The sequence below is a fragment of the Tachyglossus aculeatus genome, chromosome 11, assembly GCF_015852505.1.
Source record: "Tachyglossus aculeatus isolate mTacAcu1 chromosome 11, mTacAcu1.pri, whole genome shotgun sequence".
NCBI lineage: Eukaryota > Metazoa > Chordata > Mammalia > Monotremata > Tachyglossidae > Tachyglossus > Tachyglossus aculeatus.
The window spans coordinates 7,472,211-7,497,326 of record NC_052076.1 but is presented as its reverse complement, the minus strand read 5'-3'; the positions used below and the strand labels follow the sequence as shown (position 1 = coordinate 7,497,326).

Below are 25,116 nucleotides of genomic sequence, written 5' to 3'. Positions count from 1 at the left end.
CCAATTAAAAATCTGAAACAACTGATCGTAAAGTTTTAGACCATTTTCATTGATTAACAGGCCTTAAAGCATGCCCAAAATGTTTACAATGGAAATTTGCCATCATTCAATGAACCCAATTTTAAGAAAACTTTTTTTAACACAAAGGTGAATTGTGCGTGTATTTGTATGCTGAAGAATGGTATTTTTTTGGTAATATGAGCTCATTAAGAAGAGAGGGAATTTTCTTTCATATTTAAAGAGCATTTCCCTGGTGCTTTTGAACACCTCTTTTTCTGTTTTGTTTTGTAAGATGGATATCAAGTTTGTTCATTCTTTGCAAACACTCTTTCTATATGGAAATACTATGCATGTGTTGCCTATTTATTCTCCCTATACTGATACATGTTTTGGTGTGCATGCGTTTGAATATTAGCACATTGAAATAAAATTCTACAAAGCAAGGCCCAGAGTCACTTGCTAGTGTGTAAACAATGCCTTATGTACTAGAGGTGTGGATAGATAATTTTGAATGATGGTAATAAAGTATAATCAGTCATATTTATTGAGTGTTTACTGTATATAGAGCACTATACTAAGTGCTTGGGGGAGTACAGTACAATAGAGTGGGTAGGTGCATTTTCTGCCCACAACGGAGAAGGAGAATGGCCTTGGAAAGAGCACAGCCTGGGAGTCAGGTGACCTGGGTTCTAATGCTGGCTCTGCCATATGACTGCTGGGTGATCTTGGACAAGTCACTTCATTTCTCTGTGCCTCTGTAACCTCATCTGTAAAATGGGGACTAAAGCTCTGAGCCCCATGTGGGACATGGACTGCATCCAACTTGATGATCTTGTATTTACCCCGGCGCTTGATACAGTGCTTGGCACAAGGTAAGTGCTTAACAAATGCTATGAACAGTGCCAGCGCTTAGAACAGTGCTTTGCACATAGTAAGCACTTAATAAATGCCATTATTATTATTATTATTATTATTACTGTTAAAAAAAACCAAGCTGAGAGCTTGGAGGGAACTTCTAGACTGTGAGCCTGCTGTTGGGTAGGAACTGTCTCTATGTGTTGCCGACTTATACTTCCCAAGCGCTTAGTACAGTGCTTTGCACACAGTAAGCGCTCAATAAATACAATTGATTAACTTTAGTGTAGAACTGTAAAAATGGCCCTTACCTCTCCCATTCCCATAACCAGTAAAAGTCTTTTCTCCCTAACTACAGGGTCTTTCCAAAGACTTTTTCTTTCTCATCCATTCTTCCCTCAATCAAAAAAACAAATGTTAGCTCCCTGCTTTGTGTGGATATTTTCATTCAATCAGATTTATGGAGCGCTTACAGTGTGTAGAGCACTGTACTAAGCGCTTGAACTTCCAGAGCAGCCATTCATTTATTCATTCATTCATTGTCGGATTTATTGAGCGCTTACTGTGGACAAAGCACTGTTCTAAGCACTTGGGAGAGTACAATATAACAATCCCTGCCCACAGCGAGCTTGCAGTCTGGAGGGGGAGATAGACATTAATATAGGTAAATAAATAAATAAATAAATTACAGATTGCAGCAGTTGGCACAAGGAAAAGAAAGTTTGCCCTTTCCAGGAGTCCATAAGGCTTCTACCACCATCTGTGCCTGGGCTCTGCGTCGCCATCACTGCCGTGGGTTCTCCTTCAGTCACAACTGTCCATCGTGCCCTGGTTCAGCTGGCAGGGGCACCGCAGGACGCCTGGGTTCTTGAAGCAGCAGCAGAGGAGCTAGGGGAATGATCCTCCTAGTGCCTCATTCTCGCCTGTCCCACCGTCGACCCCCGGCCCACGTCCTCCCCCTGGCCTGGAATGACCTCTCTCCTCACATCCGCCAAGCTAGCTCTCTTCCTCCCTTTAAAGCCCTATTGAGAGCTCACCTCCTCCAGGAGGCCTTCCTAGACTGAGCCCCCTTTTTCCCCTCATCCTCCCCATCCCCCCCGCCCTACCTCCTTCCCCTTCCCACAGCACCTGTATATATGTTTGTACAGATTTATTACTCTATTTATTTTACTTGTACATATTTTCTATTCTATTTATTTTGTTAATGATGTGCATCTAGCTTTACTTCTATTGATTCTGATGACTTGTCCACATGTTTTGTTTTGTTTTGTTGTGTGTCTCCCCCTTCTAGACTGTGAGCCCGTTGTTGGGTAGGGTCTCTATATGTTGCCAACTTGTACTTCCCAAGCACATAGTACAGTGCTCTGCACACAGTAAGCGCTCAATAAGTACGGTTGAATGAATGAAAATCCAAAATAAGCCAGAGGTCTCAGAGCTGTCACTGCAGAATGAGGACCCATGCCCTCACCCCTCTCACTTCCCTGTGGTGTTTTTCACCCTTCCCCTTTTTTGACAAGGCCCATCAGCAATATCAAATTGCTGATACTTGCACTTGCTTGTAATTAAAAAAAAAATTCAGAGTTTGGAGTGCTGAGCTCCAATGTGATCAAGATTGAAAGATTTGGGCCAAAAAAAGTTGAGACCAAGCCCCCTCCCTCCGCAAATCCAACCCGGGGCAGGTTTCTACACTGTTATCTTGTTTTTCCTGAATTCCCTTAGAACCACCTTCAGAGCATGATACCCCTCTGTAACAGATTCAACCTTCCGAGTTTTTGGTCTGTTCGGATTGGAGCAGATAGGGTTTATTTATGCTGCTTAAATGTGCCACTTGGAAGTGATTGCCCATGCAGAGCTCCTTACCACAAATGCAGTATGAACTGCTGATTCTGTGCAGTTCAAACCTCGTTTATTTCAGTTGTGCACCATCCTGCTAGTTGGGGCTAGTAGAGATCTCTAAGCACTTAGTACAGGCTCTGCACACAGTAAGCGCTCAATAAATACGATTGAATGAATGAATGAATGAATCTCTGAGTGCCGGGCACCATTAGTCCCATTTCGGGAATCCTAGATTCTTGAACTCACTTTTCTGTTTCGGGGATTTGTTAAGCACTTACCATGTGCCGGGCACTGTACTAAGTGCTGGGGTAGATGCAAAATAATTGGGTTGAGCACGGCCCCCGTCCCACATGGGGCTCACAGTCATCATCCCCATTTTACAGATGAGGAAACCGAGGCTCAGAGAAGTGAAGTGACTTGCCCAAGGTCACACAGCAGAAGGTGTTAGAGTCGAGATTAGAACACAGGTCCTTTGATTCCCAGGCCCATGCTCTTTCCATTAGGCCACACTGCTGCTCACGGACTGATAATTGATATTCAGAAACCATTTTGAATGTTTCTTTTTAAGATTTTTATTGAATGTTTTGTCAATACAAGTGGGCACGATTCAGTAGGCCGTAGATAGAAATCTGCAACATAAAATTCCTGAATGCCAGCAATTTATATTTTTTCCATGTCATTGTTTTGCCTCCACTGCTGTACTGTCGTTAGATCTTGGTGGTTGTAGGAATTAGGTGTGTCTCCAGGGAATAATCATATTAGACCAAGACTGATCTTTAGCTCCCTTTGGAACTGTAAAGTTTTAGGGAATAAGGCAGGCTATTTCTCCTCCAAATGACTCTGCTGCTGGTGTCGGGACTTCTGAAAGTCACTAAGTGGAAGCATTGGCCTTTTGACTAGCTAGTGTGTGTAATTTGGGGGCTTCACAATCTTCTGAAGTCCTTTTCGTTATAGAGGGTGATTTTGTGCTGCAGTTGGGTTCTGGGATTTTATCATTTTATCATTGGGGAGAGGAATGAAAAATAAAGAAAGAAAAAGGTGAATTGCATGGCCTAATGGAAAGACCACACACCTGGGAGTAAAAACCTGGGTTCTAATCCTAGCTCTGCCACATGTCTGCTATGTGACCTTGGGCAAGTCACTTCTCTTTGCCTCAATTACCTCATCTGTAAAATGAGGATTAACTCTTACTCCCTCCTACTTAGAACATGGGCCCCATGTGGGATAGGGACTGTGTCCAACCTAATTAACTTGCATCTACCCCAGTGTTTTGAGCAGTGTTGGCACATAGTAAGTTCATAACAAATACCATTATTATTATCATTATCATTTCTACCAAGGCTATACTCTTGTTATATACCCATGCAAGTAACGTAATGGGAAATTATCCTTCCTTATACATAAGCACACAAGCTTTCTGACTGACCCTGGGCAAGTCACTTAATCTCTTTAGGCCTCAGTTTCCTCTTCTGTAAACTGGGCATAAAATACCGGCTCTGCCTACATTAAGTTTTGAGATTGCCACTGTGCCCCATCTGCTAATCCTGTATTTACTCTATATAAGCACAATGTTTAGCACGTAGTATGCACTACATCCCATTATTAGTCGATAACTTTTATTCCTTAGGATCTTTACCAGAGGCATGTGATTAACCTTTATGAGTATTCATTATGATAGCTCTGTTTCTGTCCAGAAAAGAAAAATATTATCAGACCTGGCATGGTTGCTGTTATTGTTGGGGTTGGGTATGGTATGTGTCTGTTTTTTAAAATTAGTTGATGTGTTTGGAGGCGGGGGACAAAGGAAAGGGAGAGGAAAAGTGGAAAATGGGGTGATTTGCTGAGATAATTCAAATTTCAAAATTTTATCCCTGAGACATTTTGCTATACAACTTACTAAGGGAAATTCTCTGGCTGTTTCGGGCAGAAGATTTCCAATTTCAACCAGCCACAGCTACCATGCTCCATTTGTCTGTTTTCACCCACTGTATCAGTAAGTCTCATAATAATAATAATAATAATAATAGCTAGGAGTTCTGTTTTCTGTACTAGGTCACCAGACCTCCCACTACTATTTTTTTATTAAGGAAGGAGAGAGGTGGCAAAATACAGAGTAGAGGCTCAAACTACTGACTAGCAAAGCAGGAGGTCGTCACAAAAATAGGACAATCTAAGTGAAGAAGGAGGTGCTCTAAAGGCCACTTTGCTCCTGGCACAACTAAACAATGCTCGGCTCCAGTTGAGCTGTTTCAAGTCTCAACCAGGCATAGATTGAGAAGTCGCTGGTTATGATAGCATTTCTAAATTAAAAACAAAAAAACAACAGAAACAAAACAAAAAAATCCAAAAGAACAACTTGTTGGCCCCATGCCTTCTCCTCCTTGGAATGTCAAGAACAAATTTTGTTTTTTGCTAGGATGGGCTTTTGTTTTATTTTTGCTTAATGAGACTAAGTTTTGGGGGGGTTTTTTGCTTCACATTGATTTCCAAGGCCATAAGTGATGTGTTCACCTAAGTTCCCTTAACCTCTCTTGTTTTACAGATGAACTAAATAAAGCTAACAACTAAAGGTTGTCATTCCCTGGTTCATTCATTCATTCAAACATATTTATTGAGCGCTTACTGTGTGCAGAGCACTGTACTAGGTTCATTTCTTTAAACAGGAATTAACTTGGGAGTTGTTTTTTGAAGACGCTCACGTTAGAGGAAAACTCACATATTACTTTCACTTTGATCGGTGTCACGTGGAAGGACACAAATGCTTCTTCCGACATCTATCCAGGAAGAAGAGTAGTACTGATAGTATTTAAGTATTTACCATGTGTAGAACACTGCCTTAAGCGCTGGGAGAAAGTAGACCAGCGGGAATGAGATCTTGGGACTCCCAGTCGAAAAGTGACACATATCAGGTGACCGTCCTCTCGCTCCTCAATCCAAACCTCGGAATGAAGTTCCGTATTATGGCCCAACTGGCTGGATCTGAGTTTCTAATTCCCGGTTTGGCCAGTTGAGCTTTGCTGCCTCCTTTAATCCAAGACAGTTTTTGCTCCAACTTGGGGGGCTGCGGAGAAGGTTCAAAGGGGTCGCAGAGCCAAGAGCCAGGACAGCCGTTTGCTGCTAACAGTTCTTAGAAAGGAAAAGAATTCCTCCTGACACTTATCTTTTACTAACCAAAGTAACTGCTCCATGCTCCTTCTTCATCATTGGTAGTTCTTCAACGCTTACTGTGTACTAAGTACTAAACTTCCTCTAGACTGGAAACTCATTATAGGCAGGGAATATGTCGGCTAATTTCTCTTGTATTGTATTCATTCATGCAATCGTGTTTATTGAGCGCTTACTGTGTGCAGAGCACTGTACTAAGCACTGGGGAAGTACAAGTTGGCAACATATAGAGACGGTCCCTACCCAACAACGGGCTCACAGTCTAGAAGGGGGAGACAGACAACAAAACAAAACGTGGACAGGTGTCAAGTCATCAGAATAAATGGAAATAAAGCTAGATGCACATCATTAAAATAAATAGAATAGTAAATATGTACAAGTAAAATGAATAGAGTAATAAATCTGTACAAGCATATATACAGGTGCTGTGGGGAGGGGAAGGAGGGAGGGTGGGGGGGATGGGGAGGAGGAGAGGAAAAAGGGGGCTCAGTCTGGGAAGGCCTCCTGGAGGACCTGAGCTCTCAGTAGGGCTTTGAACTCTCCCAAGCGCTTAAAACAGTGCTGTGCACATAGTAAGTGCTTAATAAATACCATTGATCGATTGATTAAGGGCTTGAGAGAGTACAGTATAACAGAGTTGGTAGACCTGTTTCCTACCCATCCAGAGTTCCTTCCTTATTAGTGTGAGTGAATGCTGTCATTTATTGAGACCTCTCAGGGCACTTATCACCATCTATTTTAAACTCATTGTCATCTCAGGTTCACACACACTTCTGCTTCTCCCAAACTCACTTTCTGATTGTACCTCTGTCGCTCCTGCCTCTCACCCCTCTTTCATGGCGTTCCGATCCTCAGCACCTATGAGCACATGGATAATTTTCTTTGTATTTTAATTTGCACATTCAACTGTTTATTCATATACTTCATCCTGATGTGTTTATACCACGGTCTGTCATATCCTTTCCTCTCCATCCATACTGCTACCACATTAATACAGTCGCCCATCCTATCCCGCCTGGATTACATCAGCCTCCTTGCTGACCTCTGAGTCTCTTGCATCTCCCCACTCCAGTCTACATTTCACTCTGCTGCCTGGATCATTTTTCTACAAAAACATTCAGGGCATGTGACCCCAATCCTCAAAAAACTCTAGTGGTTTCCCATCCATCTCCAAAAACTTCTCACCTTTGGCTTTAAAGTCCTCCATCACCTTGCCCCCTTCTGCCTCACCTCACTATTCTCTTACTACAACTCGGCTTACACACTCAGCTCCTCTCATGCTAACTTTTTTCACTGTGCCTCGATCTCACCTACATTGCTGCCGACCTCTTGCCCATATCCTACCTCTGGCCTGGAACAGCCTCCTTCCTCAAATCTGCCAGATTATTAGTTTCCCCTCTTTCAAAGCCTTATTGAAGGCACACCTCTTCCAGGAGGCCTTCCCTGACTGAGCCACCAAATTTCTCTTCTCCCACTCCCTTCTGCTTTGCCCTGACTCACTCCCTTTGTTTTTCCCCCTACTCCCAGCCCCACAGCACTTAGGTACATACCTGTAATGTACTTATTTGTATTATTGTCTGTCTCCCCCTCTAAACCGTAAACTCTTTGTGGACAGGGAATATGTCTGTTATATTGTTGTATTGTACTCTCCCAAGCACTTAGTACAGTGCTCTGTACACAGTAAGCACTAAATAAATGTGATTGAATAAATGAATAAATGCCTTTCTTTTTCCTGCCCAACTCCCACTGAATGTAAATAAAGTTTGTCTGTCTCCCATTAGATTATTTCCTGCCTTCATTTAAGCTCTTTTTTTTTTTCTTGTTTGGGCTTCTGCAGACAAAAGGAATAATTCTTTGGCTTTCTCCTCATAAAATTCTTCAAGTTCTTGAAGCTTCTTTAGCCATCCCATCCCAGAACAAAACAACCCCGATTCTCATAACCTTTTTTCACAAGACTTAGGTCCCATTTCTTTAGTCTTTCTGGACATAGTTCTCTGGACCCTCTCCAGCTTCTCATTTTTTCAAAAGTGTGATGGCCAAAACTGGACATAATATTGAAATAAGAATATGACCAATGTAGAGTGGAAATCATGCCTTATTCCTGAAGGAGAGAGCCATGAGGCAATTAAGTAATGGCTCTTCATTGCTGATATTCAGGTTTCGCTTAACTCTGTCTAGCTGAGCTTTCCCCTAGCTGTATTTGTGGTTTTTTAAAAAATGCCTGTGTACTACCCAACACTTGTCCTGTATTCAGTTACATCCATTTTCATTAGACCATTTTTCTTATTTGGGATTTGGGAAGCAGCATTGCCTAGTGGAGAGGACTAGGAGGAAAGGAGTCAGAAGGTCTGATTTCTAATCCTGGTTCCATCCCTTCCCTGCTGTGTGACCTTGGGCAAATCACCCACTTCTCTGGGCCTCAGTTTCGTTATCTGTAAAATGGGAATTCAGTTCCTGTTGTCCTTCCTACTGGTGAGTCCCATGAGGGAAGGGACTGTGTCCAACCTGAATATCTTGTGTCTACCCCAACACTTAGTAAAGTGCGTGGCACATAGTAAGCACTTAACCAGTGCCACAATTTTTGATCATCATCACTTTGAAATTTTCCAAGGTCTTCCAGTTTGGATCCCCATCCAGTCTGGTGTCATTTGCAAATTTGACAATCATGTTGTAGTTTTCTCTGTCCAGATCATTAGTAATGATCTAGTACTAGCCCCAGCACCAATCCCTGAGTGACTTTACTCAAAACTTCTGCCCAAGTTGACAACAAGCCATTCAAAACTACGTTGGAGTGTGATTTCTCCTAACTAGTATGGCCAAAAGTAGTTAAAATTATCACTATCATAAGTAACATTAAAAAAATTTGCTAATAATGAAAAACCGAGTAGAAACCTGTGAGAAACATTTGTGGGATTTTAAAATGCACAGCACCTTTTAAAAATTTGCTAATGAAAACTGGTAGGCATTTGTGAAACATTCATGGCATTTTAAAATATATTTGGTCTCTAACCTTGTTATATATTGCTATCAATCTGTCTCTCTGTGCCTCTGTGTCTGTGGTTGCATGAAATGCTCTGGGGGAGTGTGTGGACACAGTGGTTGCATTTGAGGAACACTGGTCAGGGCAGTACTTTAGCGTGTTAAAGGGAATATGTCACACGGCCTGGAATAAAAAGTCTTCCCAAAACTTCGATAGCTCACCTCTATTGCTTCCCTTTCTTTGCCTATCTGGTCTTTTGTCTATAATAGAAGAAAATCTAGTCAGCCTGGCATAATTTGCTTCACACAAAACCATATTGGTTGCTTTGTAGTATTATACTTGTTCCTATTTATTCTATTTATTTTATTTTGTTAGTATGTTTGGTTTTGTTCTCTGTCTCCCCCTTTTAGACTGTGAGCCCACTGTTGGGTAGGGACTGTCTCTATATGTTGCCAATTTGTACTTCCCAAGCGCTTAGTACAGTGCTCTGCACATAGTAAGCGCTCAATAAATACGATTGATGATGATGATGATGATATGTTTTCCTATAAATTTGTTTAGTGGCATTTGTTAAGTGCTTATTTTGTGCCAGGCACTGTACTGAGCACTGGAGTAGATACAAGTTAATCTGGTTGGACACAGTCCATGACCCACTTGGGGCTCACAGTCTTAATCCCCATTTTACAGATGAGATACCTGAGGCCTAGAGAATTGAAGCCACTCGCCCAAGGTCACACAGCAGGTAAGTGGCGGAGCTGGGATTAGAACCTAGGTCCTTATTATTCCCAGGCCTCTGCCCTATCCACTAGGCTAGGCTGCCTCTCAGATGGTTACAAACTGATTGATTTGTGGCCTTGTAATATTTACCTAGGTACTGGTATTTAATTAGTGGTCTATGATAAGTCAGACTGTTTTTTCCTTTTATCATGGGAGTTATGACTTCTAGCTTTTCTCAGTTTCAGAGACTTTTCTTGTCCTTGAAAGATTCTAAAAAATAATGGTTGGTTTGGCTCTTCAATACTACCCCATGATCACTTGTCGGTCCTTAGGGGCCTGTTATAAGGCTCATCTGAAATGCATCCAGTCTTTAAAGGGTGTTTTTCAACTACTCCTTTCCATATTTTGATTTTGTTTTATAATCCTCCATTACGGATTGGCTTTTTGTTAAGCGCTTTCTCTGCGCGAGGCTCTGTAATAAGTGCTGGAGTAGATGCAAGCTCACCAGGTTGGACACAGTCCATGTCCCACTTGGGCCACCCAGTCTTAAGCCCCATTTTACAGATGAGGTAACTGAGGCACAATCAATCAATCAACCGTATTTATTGAGCGCTTACTATGTGCAGAGCACTGTACTAAGCGCTTGGGAAGTACAAATTGGCAACATATAGAGACAGTCCCTACCCAACAGTGGGCTCACAGTCTAAAAGGGGGAGACAGAGAACAAAACCAAACATACTAATAAAATAAATAGAATAGATATGTACAAGTAAAATAAATAAATAAATAAATAGAGTAATAGAGTAATAAATATGTACAAACATGTATACATATATACAGGCACAATGAAATGAATTACCCAAGGTCACCCAACAGACAAGTGGCAGAGTTGGGATTAGAACCCTGGTCCTCTGAATCCCTGCCTGTGCGCTGTCCACTGAGTCACACTACTTTTCCTGTTTAAAGGGAGAAATAAGGGGGAAGGGGTACACTGAAAGAGAAGCTGCATAGCTCAGTGGAAAGAGCATGGGCTTTGGAGTCAGAGTCCATGGGTTCAAATCCCGACTCCACCATTTGTCAGCTGTGTGACTTTGGGCAAGTGACTTAACTTCTCTGTGCCTGTTACCTCGTTTGTAAAATGGGGATTAAGACTGCGAGCCCCCTGTGGGACAACCTGATCACCTTGTAACCTCCCCAGTGCTTAGAACAGTGCTTTGCACATAGTAAGCGCTTAATAAATGTCATCATTATTATTATTATTCGATCATCACCTTTCCTAGTCTATTGGAGTAGAGTAACCGGGCCCTCGTCTTTTGCCAAATATAAACACATTAAAAAATGGCATTTTATGTCATGCTAGAGGCAGCATGGTCTACTAGGAAGAGCACAGGTCTAGGAGTCAGAGGATCTGGGTTCTAGTCCCCGCTCTACCACTTAATGGCTGGGTGACTTTCAGCAGCTCACTTAACTTGTCTTGACCTCTGTTTCCTCATCTGTAACATGGGGGTTGAAGGCCTGTTCTCCTTCTCCTCCAAACTCTGAGACCCATGTGGGACAGAGTATCTGTCGTGATTAACTTGAATTTATCCCATCCTTTAATACAGGGCTTAGCACATCGAAAGGGCTTAACCGATAATATAAAATAGCAATCTCCTTTCCTGCTCTGGTATTTGTAATCCTTTTCTTACATAATTGAACTACTTTTAAACACTTCTTTTCTAGAAATGTGGGCCAATTTTCACTCTTTTTGAAGCTTGCTCGGGTTTTGTTTTTTGTTTTTTTAGTTGCCTATAACATACCTGTAGTGCTCTGAATTTAAGCAGTCTGGTTACCCAGTTACCCTTTGTGTCTTTTCTACACATTGGTACAGTTTGGGCCTGTCTCTTTGAAAGAGTCAGGTTTCTTGGGCTCACATTTCAGGTTTTCTTAGCATTAAAGAATTCTTAGCATTAGAGAAGCAGCATGGCTCAGTGGAAAGAGCATGGGTTTTGGAGTCAGAGGTCATGGGTTCAAATTCCGGCTCCGCCACTTGTCAGCTGTGTGACTTCGGGCAAGTCACTTAACTTCTCTGTGCCTCAGTTACCTCATCTGTAAAATGGGGATTAAGACTGTGAGCCCCACGTGGGATAACCTGATCACCTTGTAACCTCCCCAGCGCTTAGAACAGTGCTTTGCTCATAGTAAGTGCTTAATAAATGCCACTATTATTATTGTTGTTATTATTAGTATTATTATTAAATGCTTCCTTCACATACCCCCAGCAGGCTAAAATTTGCTTCCCCAGGTTCATTTTCTTTAAGATGATCTTTTGCCTTGTATTTTTAATGACAAACATTCTCAGGTAAATTTTTAGTGTTAATTTAGGGAAATTTCAATGAGATATTGAGTTACTAGTGAAATTAGGCAGGTATTGTGTAGTAAAACACGTTTTCAACAGATTGTACTCCAAAGATTTTCATAACCAAATTCTCTACTCACATACGTACTAATGTGTATGTGCATTAAGATGTTTTTCTTCATTTACCTGCAGAGAGCTGCAACATGGTTGAGTTGGATGCTTGTCTCTATTGGCTCCTAATTTTAAGGCTCTGCATCAGGTCCCTTCCCGAAGCTGCCCAGTATTCTTTGGGCCTTTTTGCCTGTTAGACCCAAAATGAATAAGACTAATTTAGGGGTATGAATTTTTAGTGTATCCTTTTTTCCTCTGGTTCTTTTTCTCCCCTTCAGTTTGAGGACAGAGCAGAGTCAGGAACTGTTGAGTTGTACTGTCGAGAAGCAGCGTGGCTTAGTAGCAAGAGCACAGGGTCGGGAGTCAGAGGTCATGGGTTCTAATCCCGGTTCTACCACTTGTCAGCTGTGTGACTTTGGGCAAGTCACTTAATTTCTCTGGGCCTCAGTTACCTCATCTGTAAAATGGGAATTAAGACTGAGCCCCACGTGGGACCACCTGATTACCTTGTATCTATCTCTCACTTAGAACAGTGATTGGCACATAGTAAGTGCTTAACAAATACCATCATTATTATTATATTATTATTATTGCTGTATTGACTGTTGCCTATGTTTTGGCCAAGAAATGGACTTAGCTGTCATGGCCATTTTGTCTCGCAGAAGAGAGAATAGTGGTGCCCTTCTCACTTCCCAGACCACTGTTGAGTAGGGACTGTCTCTATGTGTTGCCAACTTGTACTTCCCAAGCGCTTAGTAAGCGCTCAATAAATATGATTGATGATGATGATCCCAGGGATATTTTAAGAAAGCAATTCAATAATAACAAATCTAAGATCCTTCCAAACGATTCCCCCCTTCGTAGATGACTTTTGCTTCGTTTAACCCCTCGCTTTCACCACTAAGTTGACTCCTGTCTGCCAGGCAATTAACCCGGAAAGCTGGGAAACACTTTAGGTCCTCTGCCAATGTGTTGTTGCCATCTCATCTGTCTCATTTAGCCTGCTGCTTGGCTGTTAGGTAAACCCGGAGGCTCAGTGGCTCAGTTGGTTGCCACTTGCCTAGACTTTGCCTGGGAAATCATTGCAGGATGAGTTGGGCAGCAGGATATCAATATCGTTCAGTGATCGGGCGCATAAATCTCTGGAGATGTCAGGACCCAGGAACTCTCTGCCAAGGGGAACACTGATAGGACCGGTCAAATGCCCTGTCTACCCCAAGTGCTTCGTACGGTGCCTTGGCAAATGCCATAAAAAAAGAAAACTCCCTCTGCCCACGTAGAAGATTTCAGAGACAGGGATTCCCATCCACAGTTCCACTTCATTAGGCCCTATCGATACTGTGTATCCTTTCTCTTATTAAAGGGCCAAATCATTTTTCTAAAACTAAGCACAATAGATTATACTTTTCCTTTTTCCAGCCCTTCAAAGACATCATGCAAGTAAAGAAAATTTTCCTCATTTTGTGGTGGAAACTGAAGCCGAAGGGGCTTAGTGATTAGCCACGATCAAACGAAGAACAATACTTTGCTATTTATTGTTCACCTACTAGGCTCTGAGCTAAGCGCTGGAGGAGATTCAAGGGAATGAGCTCCGACTCAGTCCCTATCCCAAATAGAACCTACTTTGGCTTTAGGCTGTCTTAAAGATAGTCATATAATTTCTAGAAATGTTTTGCTTATTTGTATTTTAATGAATAGCAGTTTTTCTACGGTTATTTTTACTATACCCTTAAATACCTTTTAAGAAATAAGGTTCAGTTTTTGAATGGACTCCCGTTGGGATGTAGTGTGGGGGAGAGGTAGTTTAGTGGGAGGATTTATTTGTACATTTTTCGGGTTCTTTTTTTAATCAAAGGTGAATTTGTTAACAGTCTGAAGATTGTGTCACAAGCTTGTATTCGTACAGTATTTCACTCCCTGAAGAAAATTATGAAGTGGTGGTCGGGAGTCTGTCTTTGACTCAGCTCCCTATCGCATGAAGGATAGTGAGCCAAAACTAAATTAGTTCTGTGATTTTGAATTTTTTGGAAGACGGATTTTCGAGCGTAGCTGTATTGTATATGCAACTGAATGACCTGCTGGAGGAAACCTTTTTCCACCACCTCTGACCACTATAGCGACCCGTCCTTTAACCCTTTGATTCTCTAAGCAATTTTTTTTTAAAAAACTAGCCTTTCATAAAGAGCTGCTGTATTTTCCCCCCCTCAGGATACTGCCCGAGGGCTTTGGGTCTTGAAAGCCGAAACACTGCCGAGGGTACATTTTGCATCCGGGCTGTGTCTCCCCGGATTTTTCAAAAGCTGAGTTTGGCTGCAGAAATCGGTAGAGCAAGAGTTAACGGGCGGGCCACATGGAGGGAAGAAGCGTGGTGGTCCGGAGGGGGTTAAGTTGCAGAGTCTAATGGAATAATAACTGGTAGCACCATCTGCTGGCCTACTTCCGCAGAAGGAGTCAGTATTTTTAACGACATCTCTAATATTCATGCTGATGCATTTTGATGCTTTGTGCATTCATTTCTTTCTGTGCTTTGTTGGACTCCGGCGACCTGCTTCCAGCTATTGTGGAAACTCTGCTCTTCAGGAGAGGTCGACGGGCTCCGTCATCCCCGAGTAGGATGGGTCCTTGCCCAGGAAGAAATATGTGGCTAAGTGAGAATGTGTATCTGCGGCGGGTGGTGCATATCTTGGTTGCAGCTTGCTAAACAGGCCATTTAGCAATCATCGTTTCAATGCTCTTCTCTTGAGCACTGCCCGGGGTAGTGCAAAAGCGGAGCGTGGCTGCCGCCAAAAATGTCTTCAGTGAAGAGGCCAAGAGGAAGGGTAAGTGAGAGCCTGAATGAGTGGGAGGAGGAGGGGTTCTTTGGGCTAAAAGGCTAATGGGATTGAATAACCTTCCTTATTACTGGCTGCTGCTGCTGCTGCTGCTGCGGGAGTCCAACTGCATCGCCATCTTGAGCTTGTTGCTGTTTTCTCGGGTCTTGGTTATTTGTTATAGCCTGTAGGCCTTAAAGTGGCATTTTAGCGGGCGAGCTGAAACTGGGCCTCCTCTCCCATCGCTTGCGAGCCCCACTGGGAAGCCTTTCATGAGGCACGTATAGAAAATGTACCCAGTGAAGCGCGCTGGATTGGGCCTCAAAATGTGTTTGGAAATTCCTGGTGTTTTTGCTCTGTGCCGTAGTCAAAGGCATGTTTACGGGTGAGAACATAGCAAAACTGTGATCGGCTCAGTTGTGTATGTGTGTGTGTGTGTCTGTGTGATTGAAGAGGAAATTCTTGTCATTCCTATTAAAAAAATGTTGGACCTGCCTTTTTGACGGTTTGAAAAATTTTTTTTCCAATGCAGAAGTCTAAGTATTGCACTTTCTTTCTCTTCTGAATTGTTCGAGCGAGGGAATTACAATGCCCAAGGAAAAAAAGAATGTGAAGATTAACTCTTTCATGGAAAAGCAGAAACTTTATTTCATTTTAAAAAAGGGAAATACGCACAGGCTTGTTACTGATGCCAACTGTGAATTTAAGAAACAAAACAGTGTCGTTCGCTTGATTTCCCATAGACCGAATTTTTTTTTTTTTGGCGATGAAATACAAGGGTTGGATTTTACAAATTGTTTGATCATTAAATTGAATCGATGCGAGCTGAAGTAAATTGAAACTGCCACTATTTTTAGCTCTGATGATGCTTTACTTTTAATAGCTTTCTAGACTGCTTGAATAGGAAGAGAAAGACGAGTTGTGTTTAAATTGCAAAAAAAGGAAAAAAAATTAAAAACCGAAGCTACTGTAGAGGTGGCAAAGAATGCTACCAGAATGTCGGTGAATTTGTTTCTTCTAGTCTTTTCTGAAAGTAGAATCCACATAAAAGCAACAATGAATCTGTTTTTCGACCAGTCTTTTGGTTTAATAGACTATTTACTGTTGGTTTTCTGCAGTTTCATCAGGGCTTCTATTGTTTGACATTTTATGTAATCATGATGGAATAAATTTAAATATTTATTCAAACTGTTTTAAGTGGAGTCTGGCATCTTCCATAACAGATATTTTGGTTCTTTCAGCCTCCTTCGTCCAAGAAGACCGATGGTTCTGGAGTATTTACTAAGTTGCCGAATACCCAGGTGAGGGCCATGTCAGAGAAGAAACAGAAAAAAAAGGTGGAATCCGAAAGCAAGCAAGAAAAGGCCAATCGAATAATATCAGAAGCAATCGCAAAAGCAAAGGAAAGAGGGGAGCGAAACATTCCACGGGTAATGAGCCCCGAAAACTTCCCTAGTGTGTCTGCTGAAGGAAAAGAGGAAAAGAAAGGTAGAAGGGTGAAATCCAAGCCAAAGGACAAGGAAAGCAAGAAAACAAAAACGGTTTCTTCATCTAAATTGAAAGATAAGACGAAAATCGGGTAAGTTCATCTATACTTCAAGTTAACTTTTATTGTAAACTCCTCGTTTTAAATATATCTGACTAAACTGGAATCGGTTAAAGTTCGTTGCAAAGATATTTCCTCTATTGCCTACCTTTAAAGATTTTGACCATTTTTTCCTCCATTTCAGAAGCAGTATATCTGGTTTTAACTTATAGATCCGTAGGTGTTGAGTATTCAAAAAATAATAAAAAAAGACTGGATATGTGGCAGTCTCGAATGCAGATCGGTTAATTAAATGACACTTCACATTCTTTCCAGCCCTACAAGTATAGCTAATGAGCATGATAAACGGAGATGATATATATGAGAAACATTAATATTGAAGTGGCCTAGATAATGCAGAATTGAAGTGTTGCTAAGCTCACTTCCCTTGCAGAACATCCACTGAAGTCTCCTTTAAGATCTCTTCTGCCCAGTGTCCTATACGAGCCCCACCGGGCACTTTAGGACTTGGGGAAAAGACAGTACTTTCCTAACGGAGCTCTAGCATGTGAACCACAGACAGCAGTCTTCCATATTCATCTGTCCAACACTGCTGTATTTACTTCCCAACCACCAAGCCAGGTGGAAGAAGATTGAGATGCCTTCCTCAGGGCTTAAGCAGAGCCACTGTGGGGCTCTCAATCAAACAATCAATCAATCCAGCAAGCAGTCGTATTTATTGAGTGCTTTCCATGCACAGAGGACTGTACTGAGCACTTGGGAGAGTTGGTAGCCACATCCCCTGCCTACAACGATCTCTCAAGGGAAAAGTTACATGGAGGTTAGTACCAAAAGGCTTCCAGACGTCTCTCTTCCCTGGGTTTTCCATGCAGAGGCTGCCTATCAGCGGGATGCTTCTTGAAATGGACCTGCAATTAGAGTGAATCTTTCAGGGGAAGTTTTCCGCATTCAATATGAGGCCTAAAAATGCCGCAATCTAATGATCTGGTTTCAGGAACGTTGTAACTATGGCGGCTGATTGACAAATTATAGCATTTATTGCATTACACATTGAAATAAAATATCATTATATCTGTCAGAAGAAAATATCAGGATTTTAAGGATGTTAATTTGTTTTGTAAATAATCGAAGCTCAGCTCGGGTATATTTTGCCTGCCAGTTTTCATTTCAGTGCGTTCCATAGAAACAGGTTAAAAACAACAACAAAAAAAACCAACAACCCAGCAGGTTTGTATGTGATTCAAAGTCAAGCTGAGTCATTTTCAATATCAAAATTTTTCAGCAATCAGCCAGTCAGGTTGTACCTGTTCTCGTCCGATCTTGGGAGCTAAGCAGGAGTGGGTGGGAGACCGTCTGAGAATTCCGTGTGTCCTGGGCTTTTGGTCACAGCCTTGGGTTCAGTTCCAGTTCTCCCCTTGGCTGGCTGACGTGGGCCCAGACTGTGCATACCCTTCTCAGTATACTGCATCATGCCTACCAACCTGCCCATGGCATCCCATGCCCCAGTGGGATCCTGATTGGCAGGGGTGGAAGAATGTGATCGGTGCCACCCAAGCCAGTAACACCATTCCCAATTATTCTGCACTGGTTCTCCCGGCGTCTCGGGACCGAGGCTCATCCGTAGGATGACAGGAGACTTTGTTGGTATTTGTTGAGTACCTGTAGTGTACAGGGCATTGTGCTAAGTGCTTGGTCTTGTAACAATGCATCTACCTCCAGTCTGTATGTCACACTACTGCCCCAATCTCTTTTCTTGTTCTGCACTCTCCGCCCTTTTTTCCAATCAGTTGTATTTATGGAGAGCTGACCATGTGCTGAGCACTCCATCATCATCATCAATCGTATTTATTGAGCGCTTACTATGTGCAGAGCACTGTACTAAGCGCTTGGGAAGTACAAATTGGCAACATATAGAGACAGTCCCTACCCAACAGTGGGCTCACAGTCTAAAAGACTGTCTAAAAGACTCACACCAAACACTTGGGAGAGTGCACTATGACAGCATAAGGAAAATTCCCTGCCCATGACGAGCCAACAGTCTCCAGTGGTACCCCTTCAACTGTGCCACAAGCGGAAATACCTGACTATTTAAAGCACTCTATTACTTCCACCTATCTGGAGTGTATTTAATTGCCTGGATCCCCTGCTAGATTGTAAACTCTTGGAGGGCAGGATATTATATAGAAATTCTCTTGCATTCCGCCAAGCACTTAGTGCAGTGCTCTGCAAGCAGCAGGTATTTAAATCTTCTTGACTGATTGGTAGTCCATTAAAGAGAAAACATGATCCCTCTTCACAGGGAGCTCACAAATGTTAGCAAAGGGGAAGCAGATAATTTACGGATATGAAGAAGGTCGCTCAAATAGTAGAGTGTGTAAATCAGCATGTACCAAAGAACGTCATCTCAGCACAAGGGCGTAAAATGTTATGGGTGGAAAAACGCAGAGCCGATTCCAAAGGACGATGCCCAAGAAGACATTCAAATCAAATCCAGCTTCCTAAAGAAGGTGGAATTTCAGAAAGGCTTTTTAAGGGTCAAGTTCTTCTGATTCTCATTAAAATATGTTTTCTGCATTATGAATTCCATCTCATCTTTTTAAATGTGACCACCAGGATGAATTGTTCTGAACACATTAATTTTGGATGTTGTTTTTTATGCAAATAACAAAGGTAGAAAATTACATTTTCTGCTACCTCTTATGTATTTTGTTGTTTCTGGGAGAGTGACGTGAGTCCCTGAGGACATTTTCTTTTGCTTGAGTAGAAGTAATATCTTTTGTCCTTCTTAAAGTATTTTTGGTTGAAATTACATTTTATTCAGACATCCAAAACTAGAATTGTGCACTTTCTTCAAAGTCAGATAAAGTTATGGAGTTGGTATGGAATGCAAGGGAATCAGTAGCGAGGGTTCAGATTGAGCTTGAATTTATCAGTGGCAATGGCGATTATTTTGAAAGAATTTTCAATTCATTTTAAGGAAAAAGTATCAGAAGCCACAAGACTGTGAACGAAGAGGTAAATGAGTGAAAGAGATGATTGAGGCTCAGGGCGGGTTTAGCAAGAGAAATGTAAGAGCAACTCTCTTTTAGAAACGTGAACAAAATGCAGCAGATATTGGAGGTGGATTGGTGTTGTGAACCGAAGAGGTCTCACTAGGCAGCCTGTTTGTATCGATTGGTACTATATCAGTCACATAGACTCTACCACATTAATAATACCGAGGAAGACATTTAGCTATTACCCAAAAAACATCTCTGCCAGTCACACACATGGTCAGGGAAAACTCAGTAGGCGTCTCCGGAAAGAAAGAAGAAATAAGCTGTTGTTTTATTTTACCATCTTCGGGTACAGATAGTAACCAAAGAAGAGATCCTGTCAAACTTCTGGAGGAAAATATTTGAACTGGAAACAGGTCTACCAACACTGTCATATGTATTCTCCCAAACAGTTAGTTCAGCGCTCTGCACACTGTGAGCATGCAATAAATGCCATCGATTGACTGAATTGAGGAAATGACATTAGGAGAATATGATTGGTTTTGAGTTTTGCCTGGAGCTTCCAAGTAACAAGATATATTGATGATTAATATTTCCTGTCTACTCTGTGTAGAGTACAGATTTGGGAAACAATAATATGAACAGAAGGCAGCCAAATTTTGATTATTACTGCTAATGATCAGCTATGGCATGGGTAAATTACATGGATAATCGAATAGTTCCGGTTCAGATCACTGTCACAATATTCATCCCAATCTATGTTTTTAACCAGAGCCGCCAATAGAAAGCTGCAAGTAGTTTTTAAAAAAATAAAAGTGGCATGAGTATCTGTACTCTGTTGCTTTGTATTTTGGACCATAAAGATTGAATTCCATAGTTTTTGTGTTAAAATTAACTAGGTCGGAAATATTCAGTAGTTGAATTTAACTAATGGCAAGTGTTTGCAGTAACTTAGGCATTTCTGTGCTCAAGAAAACGGTTTTGCTTTTCTATTTATATTTCTGCAGTGAACAGATTGTTGCATTTCCCCTGCTTTCAGAAGGCTTTGAAGTGTCCCGTGTGATGCGCCTGTGCGCGTGCGCGCACACACACACACACACACATTTCTAGAGATTTTATGGGTGGCTGGAGTGTGGTCTCAGTGATTCACTGCTCAGGTCTTGGCTGGACCCATCTTCATCCGTAGTTTTAACCTGATGAGGCATTACTTGGTGAAATCCAGACCCCATCGGGATTACTTTCTTTGTTCTCCTGTTTCCCTCAATCTTACCTCTCAGTCTTATGAGATTCTCCTTAAACATGAAGAAGTTATCGTAAGAGAAGCAAGGTGGTCTTATGGAAAGAACCCAGGCTTGGGAGTCAGAGGACCTGGGTTCTAATCTCGGTTCCTCCACTTCCCTGCTGTATGTCCTAGGCAAGTCGCTTAACGTCTCTGGGCCTCGGGTCCCTCGTGTAAAATGGGGATGAAATACGTGCTCTTCCTCATTCATTAATTCAGTCATATTTACTGAACACTTACTGTGTTAAGAGCACTGTACTAAGTGCTTGGGAGAGTCTAATGTAACAATAAACACATTCCCTGCCCACAGTGAGCTTACAGTCTAGACAAATACAGAGTTGCTACAGGAAAGGCTTCTCTCAAGTGGTATGCTGTGGTGCTAAGATGCAGAGCATCCTCTTAGGACAGATAATCACTGAAATATTTTTGTCTTTACGTATCATCCGTAAACTGGGAGCCCCATGTAGGACAGGGATTGTGCCTGGCCCAATTATCTTGTATCTCGCCCAGTACACATCAATCAGTCAGTGGAATTTATTGAGCACTTACTATGTGCAGGACACTGTACTAGCACTTGGGAGAGAACGTTACAATTGTAAATGCTTAACAAACACTGTTATTATCACTTGTTATTATTAAGTGACTTCTGAAAGTTGTGTTGTCAATTCAAAGAGCAACACCGAATAGAATTTGAAATTTTAAAATATATTTCCAGCTACTAGGTGATTAGGAATCTATCTTTCAGGCAAGGAGATCTTCTCTACCAGGAAAATACATAATCCTGAATGAAATATCTTCATTTCAAGCCATAAAAATCCCTAGATGAAGCCACTTCAGTTTGTTCATCAGAATGAGAATGAGTGACAGGATAATTCTTTACAACCCACAGAGTAGAGTGAATTAATAATTTACTAATTTAGGCCGGTTAAGTTCTGAAGCGAGATACCAAAATTAATTGATTTGAAAGCCACCAATTTGAATTTTATCATGGATATACTAGCAAAATATTAGTAGATTATGTAAGGGGAAATGGGAACATAGGCTTGAGTATTTCACTGTGTTTTGGACCCTTTGTACCCAGCTGGATGTTGACATATTCAATTAGGCTTTGCTTTTGTTCTTACTCAGAGCTCACTTTCTTATAGGCTTCTGAATGAAATAGATGGCATGTCATTGGAAAAAGGAAAATAATCACTCCATGATTTAGAGTATTTTTTCAGTCTCTTCCTTTTGCCACAACCTGCTAGCTATTTTTACTTGTATTTCCAAGATACAGGAGGCCCAGTCCAAGCAACGAATTAGGCTGCAAACTAGCAAATATATTTAGTGTGCAGGATGCTTTTTGGATCTGGGATATGAATTGAAAGGGTGGATCAGATTTTGTCTTTTGGATTATGAGCATGCGCTAAAATGTTAAACTTCAATTTTTAGAAATTGAGATTTTCCTTTTTTTCTTCCCTACTACATATCTTCATTTCTGTACCTCCACAGCTTGGTCTAGATGACACATTTTGGGGTTGCCTAGAATTCCAGAAACAATTATTTCCTGGAAACTGCTTACCCAGCCATCTGTGTGCACTGTTTAATTTTTCTACCTGCAGGGAAAAGAAAATCAAATGAGAGAAGAGAAAGAGTCCATTGTGTTTATGGTTCACGATGAACCATAACCATATTTGACAACCCCAGGTTGTCAAATAAAATAATGTGGATTTAAGAACAATGACTGACCTAACCTATTTAGAGACAGAATATGAGTAAAAAAATAAATGGACTCTTAAGAGTAGTTCAATTTAAAAAACTATCTAAAATAAGGAGGAAATTTTTCTGTACTTCCAGTTCCCTCTTATTAAATCACATGCACTGGTCTAGCTATAGTTTGGGTAAATTTTAAGTAGTCTAGCAGTTTAAATGTTTTCCTGGATCTGTGCCAGTGTTACACATTTTCAGATTTGAATTAATGTTTCAGATCAAGCAGAATACTTTAGAGTGAGTTGCCTTCCACAGACAGATCTGATAAAGGCATTCACTGGCGTCATATTGTGTTCAAAGCACTTTCACTTTTAAATACGTTATAGCAGGCAGTAGAAAAGAACACTTTTTCATGGAGCAGATAACTTCAGCCTTTAACTTTTTCAATATTTTGCTGCTCTTTGTTGGGTACTGTTAAGGAAACAACACGTATTAAAATAGTATAGCTTGAGTACTTCGGAGTTCTTGAAACTGTTTGGAATTTGTGCTCATTAATGTGATACAAAGTTTCTGGAGACCAGTTCTTTTCGAGATTAATCTGGAAAGCTTTTAAAAGAAAAAAGACCAAAGCCCCGCAAGATTTCAAGTGCCGATAGTGTAATATGATAGTCTTTATCTCTGCGTGTCCGTGAACTTTCTGGTAAATATAAAATAGATGGATCAGTCACAAGAAGCAGTTCTTAGTGTTCACAAAATGAAACCTAAATGAGGAAATGTTGCTCCCATCATAAATTTGTCTTGGGACATAAAAAAGAATGAATTTGATTTCCCTTAGAATGCATACACCATGAAATCCTCACAGACTGGTCACTGGAGGTCTGAGTCTAGTGAGAGCATGAATTTTAACATTCTTAAAGAGAATGAAACTTTCCATCACTGATTTCCTACATTAGGTTCAGTGTGCCCACTTCACTCCTCGAACGCCAGCTTACTCACTTTACCTCAGTCTCATCTATCGCACCGCTGACCCCTCGCCCACATCCTCCCTCTAGTCTGGACCTCCCCCCTTCCCTCCCACCTTTGTATTGTATCAACCCCAGTGCTTAGAACACTGCTTGGCACATAGAAAGCACTTAACAAATACCATAATCACTACCATTCCCCACTTTCACAGCCCTACTAAAGTCACATCACCCCGCAGAAACCTTCCCCGACTAAGCCCTCATTTACCTTACTCCCTATCAATCTGTCAGTCAATCAACCAGTGGTCTTTATTGAGCACTTTCTGTGTGCAGGGCACTGTACTAAGAGTTTGGGAGAGTACAACACAGCAGAGTTGCTAGGCAGGTTCCCTGACTACAGCGAGCTTACTGTCTAAAGGCAGACCGACATGAATATAAATAATGCCTCAATCATGCACTTGGATTGGTACCCTTTAAGCACTTGATATTCAGCCCCATCACACAAATGTGCCTATCTGTAATTTATTTTAATGTCTGTCGCTCTTGCTAGACAGTAAACTCTTTGTGGGCAGGGAAATGCCTACCAACTCTGTTGGATTGTACTCTCACAAGACCTTAGTACAGTGCCCTGCACACAGTAAGAGCTCAGTAAATTTCTTTGATCTAAATTTTGGGCTAGGGCTAACAAATACTGGAAGTTTTATAGCAGAATCATTTTTTCCCCTAGAAAATGATTTTTTTTCTGCAAAACATTTTCTATTGGATGACTTTTCAAATCCCATAGACGCTTTTCCCCGAGAAGAGAAATAGGAATCGTTACTTTGCCCTCTGTTTCTTTTGCTGCAGAGATTTCAGTCTACTAATCACAGCAAATGGTCTAATTGGAGAAGATACATTGTTTGTCCAATTATTTCAATGAGTGAATCAACAGGGGGCAATTACAGATTGACATGGTGTATAACAGAGCTTGTTATGCAGCATCTACTAATAGCATGTGGGCAGGGTCTAAAAGAGTGCATAAATTAAGATGTGAAAATCAAATATAGACAAATCAAGTGTAAACACTGCAGTTATTCCATCGCAAGTGTTTATCATTTGGATTACCATACTGAATTCCGACAGTAGCTCATAGTCGTCCTTCGCTTTGTGGAACAATCCCTTGCTTTGAATTTTAATCCCGTAAACCGTTACTCTAAATTTTGGATTCTGTAGTTTTTGAAGCCCAGCAAAGACATTCTTTCAGGAGCTTTAAGGAGCTTGTACAAAGCTCTATTCTTATTCAATATTTTCTCCACTGTTAGAACTGTTTTGTTACATGCTTTCCCCCCTAGAGAGCAACAGCAGCGTGACTATGTAGTCATCTAGTCTAGTCATCTATCCACTAGATAGTCTAGATAGTGGATAGATTTAGACTATCTAGTGGATAGAGCACGTGCCTGGGGTTCAGAAGTTCATGGGTTCTAATCCTGGCCTTGCCACTTGTCCATTTTTGTGATCTTGACTTCTCTTTGTCTCAGTTACCACATCTGTAAAATGGGGATTGAGGCTGTGAACCCCGCGTGGGGCAGGGAATGTGTCCAACCCAATTTGTCCGTATCCACCCCAGCGCTTAGTACAGTGCCTGGCAAATAGTAAGTGCTTAACAAATAATAATAATAATGGTATTTGTTAAATGCTTACTATATGCAAAGCACTGTTCTAAGCGCTGGGGGGGGATACAAGGTGATCAGGTTGTCCCACGTGGGGCTCACAATCTTAAGCCCCATTTTGCAGGTGAGGAAACTGAGACACAGAGAATTGAAGGGACTTGCCCAAAGTCACACAGCTAACAA

The 25,116-nt window shown here is 41.4% G+C and overlaps 1 protein-coding gene across 4 annotated transcripts in view; it reads left to right on the top strand.

Moving 5' to 3' along the window:
- Positions 1-25,116, top strand: part of CHD9 (chromodomain helicase DNA binding protein 9) — a 202,389-nt gene that overhangs the window by 77,296 nt on the left and 99,977 nt on the right. For 2 of the 4 annotated variants that reach the window (XM_038753973.1, XM_038753972.1), the window contains exons 1-2: positions 14,560-14,821; positions 16,054-16,391. In XM_038753973.1, the coding sequence (XP_038609901.1) occupies positions 14,792-14,821; positions 16,054-16,391 (368 nt within the window). In that variant the 5' untranslated portion in view covers positions 14,560-14,791. Of the gene's footprint in view, positions 1-14,559; positions 14,822-16,053; positions 16,392-25,116 lie in introns of those variants that run through there. The other 2 variants (XM_038753971.1, XM_038753974.1) reach the window with 1 other exon arrangement.